Source organism: Patiria miniata, unplaced genomic scaffold (genome assembly GCF_015706575.1).
Source record: "Patiria miniata isolate m_02_andy unplaced genomic scaffold, ASM1570657v1 HiC_scaffold_11, whole genome shotgun sequence".
Classification (NCBI taxonomy): Eukaryota; Metazoa; Echinodermata; class Asteroidea; order Valvatida; family Asterinidae; genus Patiria; species Patiria miniata.
Genome location: NW_024037049.1, coordinates 1,240,630 through 1,243,784, shown reverse-complemented (window position 1 = coordinate 1,243,784; position 3,155 = coordinate 1,240,630). Strand labels below are relative to the sequence as shown.

At 47.4% G+C, this 3,155-nt stretch overlaps 1 protein-coding gene across 1 annotated transcript; it reads left to right on the top strand.

Annotated features, from left to right (window-relative positions):
- Window positions 1–807: 807 nt before the first annotated feature.
- Window positions 808–2,789, top strand: LOC119741006 (transcriptional regulatory protein AlgP-like). Its single transcript, XM_038216565.1, has 2 exons — window positions 808–817; window positions 2,335–2,789. Exons 1-2 carry the CDS (start codon window positions 808–810, stop codon window positions 2,787–2,789), a joined length of 465 nt encoding a protein of 154 aa, XP_038072493.1.
- Window positions 2,790–3,155: the final 366 nt, after the last annotated feature.

The window sequence follows — 3,155 nt, the reverse complement described above, 5'->3', positions numbered from 1 at the left end:
TATTTTCAGGGTCATGGAACGCAGCTAAACCATTTGGGTTAGTACTACATGTATTTTGGATTGTGTCAACTGGTCAGTTTGTCCACTACGGTGGCCATACGGTTTGCCGTAATAGAACTAACACCGGCCCAATTCAGGGTAAGTACCTTTTTTGCCATTTTGGTTTGACCTGAAAGGGCCGGCACCGGTCCCATTCAGGTTGTGTACCGTCTTGCCATTATGGTTTCCTGTAAAGGGACCAACACTGGCCTGATCCAGGCCTTTTACCGTCTTTTCATCATGGTTTATCATAAGAGGACGTGCAGTGGCCCGGTTCAGGCTGTGCGCCGTCTTGCTGTTATTGTTCGCCTTAAAAAGACCAGCACTGGTCCGAGACCGGCTCTGAACGGTGTTACTGTTACCGTTTGCCACTTAAAAGGGCGAGCACTGGACCAATTCCGACTCTGTAGAGTCTGTGTTTTGGCGCAATCGAGCCAGCATTAGCCCGCTTCTGGTCTTGTACCGTTTAAACTGTATGGTACTGCCACAACAAACCCCTAATTAGCCGGTATCGGCCCAATACCGTCCTGTTTACTGGGTCAATGCCATCTTTGAACCTAGGCAGGTAGAAATCTCCTGCACTACAGAATGTGATACAACTCTGCCTCTCCACAACAAAATGCAGCTGAACCACTTTTATAGCTCCATTTGAATAAGGCGGGTCTGTGATCGGCTAGTCCTGGTTCTCAAGTGGCTGATAGTTTTCCATTGAACCCATGTCGATGTAGCACCTGTTGGGAGGTTTTCCGTCGTTGTTATAGTATAACCATGACAATCGGTGGGCGTTTGCTCCCAGTCATTGCTTCAAGCATTGGAGTCTTGCCACTTCCCTGGATGTTGTGAAGGAGTGGACATGGCCAAGGAAGCCTATCTTTACTTCAGCCTTTTGTGCCGAAGCTTGCCGTCCCTAGAGGAGGCAACACTCGTCATTTATCAATATTTCGTCACCGTTTTCACGAAGAGGCAAATTGAGTATTTCACTGTCTGAGCAAACATCCGCGTTTAAAGTTGGTCCTTTTTTTCATTTGACAATTTGAAACTTAAAGATGCATGAAATATGCAAGATTTAGGTATCAGAGGAAAGAAGAGATTCTAATCTTCCTAAATGTGGCAAACTTTAAGAAGAATAGGTGATTAGTTTTGCAGGATTTATCAATCAAGTGACTGTTTGTGAAAACGAAAAAAAAGACCAATTAGCAAATTCGCCCCTTCGTGAAAACGCTTAAGTGACTATTCGCCCTTCTGCGGGCTGAGTCAATGTATTTTTTGTACAGAACACGCAGATTCTGCCCCACTGCGCGTGCGCCTTGAAATTCGCCCCTTCGTGAAAACGTTTTATTGCACGCGCCTGAAATTTGCCCTTTCGTGATATACACGTTATTGTATTAAAATGTATCTATTTACTGAAAATTTATAAATTCCATAGAGTGCAGAAATTTGCCCCTTCGTGAAAACGCAAACAACACTTTTGGCAAATTCGTCCATTCGTTAATTAGGTCAATTAAGATTTTAATTAATTTTTTTAAAGTATAGCCTCACCAGGTTGTAGATATTGATATATTTATTCATATTCACCAAAAAAAAATATTTTCTCGAAAAACAGACGATTTTCATGAAATTCGCCCCTTCGTGAAAACGGTGACGATTTGGACATTTTAGCTGGGCTGGCAACTTCCCTTTGGAAATCCGAAGAGGAAATGCCAGCAAGGATGTGCAAATTACTTGTGTTGGTGGGTTTCAAGCATCCAGTGATCAAACTGCATGTTGTTTAAGGCTGGGTCAGGTTTCATGGCCCATGACGGGGCACGCATGCTCTGCTGAAGAATGGCACAGAGCCAAAATGGTTCATCATAGGGTGTGGTTTGGCTCCCCTTTTGGAGGTTGTTCAATTTCTTTTTGATGTTGTTACGGGGAACTAAATTTGGATGACTTGAATTAAAGGATACGATGAAGGGTCACAAGGTAGACAGGATGGCTACAAGGCGCCCATGGTGTTCCAGATCATTCGATGTTAAGGGGTCGGTTGACTTTGCGGTTAACGTTCCTGAGATGGAACGAACAGACTTGGGTCTTAGATTGGCATGGAGGTGATTGCGCTCATAGTGTGGATGCTGAGTTAAGTTTTGCTTAACACGAAGTTTTACTTCGAACGGAATCTTTTGAGATGTAACACAAAGATCGTCTGCGTAGATGAAACACTTAGTGTCCTGGTCTATTGAATTGTGATTTGTTTTGTGTAGACGTCACCCTTACAGAAATTCTGGCAAGCTTGTCTGCAATCTTGATCATGTCAAGCTTGCGGACAAGCTTGCGGACAAGCTTGCGGACAAGCTTGCGGACAAGCTTGCGGACAAGCTTGCGGACAAGCTTGCGGACAAGCTTGCGGACAAGCTTGCGGACAAGCCCGCGGACAAGCCCGCGGACAAGCCCGCGGACAAGCCCGCGGACAAGCCCGCGGACAAGCCCGCGGACAAGCCCGCGGACAAGCCCGCAAGGCGGACAAGCCCGCGGACAAGCCCGCGGACAAGCCCGCGGACAAGCCCGCGGACAAGCCCGCGGACAAGCCCGCGGACAAGCCCGCGGACAAGCCCGCGGACAAGCCCGCGGACAAGCCCGCGGACAAGCCCGCGGACAAGCCCGCGGACAAGCCCGCGGACAAGCCCGCGGACAAGCCCGCGGACAAGCCCGCGGACAAGCCCGCGGACAAGCCCTTGCGGCAAACTTGCCTGCTAGCTCACACAGGTTTTTAGCTTGCAGGCAAGCGTGCAGGCAAGCTTGCAGGTATAATCTGGCAGGCTACAAAATTCTAAATTGACATTTACTGTTCCTTTTTTACCAGGTACATGCAAGGGCGGATCCAAGGGGGGGGGGCCCAAAGGGGGCCATGGCCCCCCCCCCAAAACGAGACCAATTTTTTTTTTTTTATGTGACATCGCAATAAAGGCAGGCAATGAGTACACCACCATCTTTTCCTCAAAAAAACATTGGTTAAAGTGGTCAGAAATTGCCTCAGATCGCACCACAGAGCATCTAGAATCCAAAAAGCCGTAATTTTTTTGACCCACTTTTTGGGGGGTCCAAAATTTTTTTAGGCCCCCCCAAAAAAATTGTGTTCT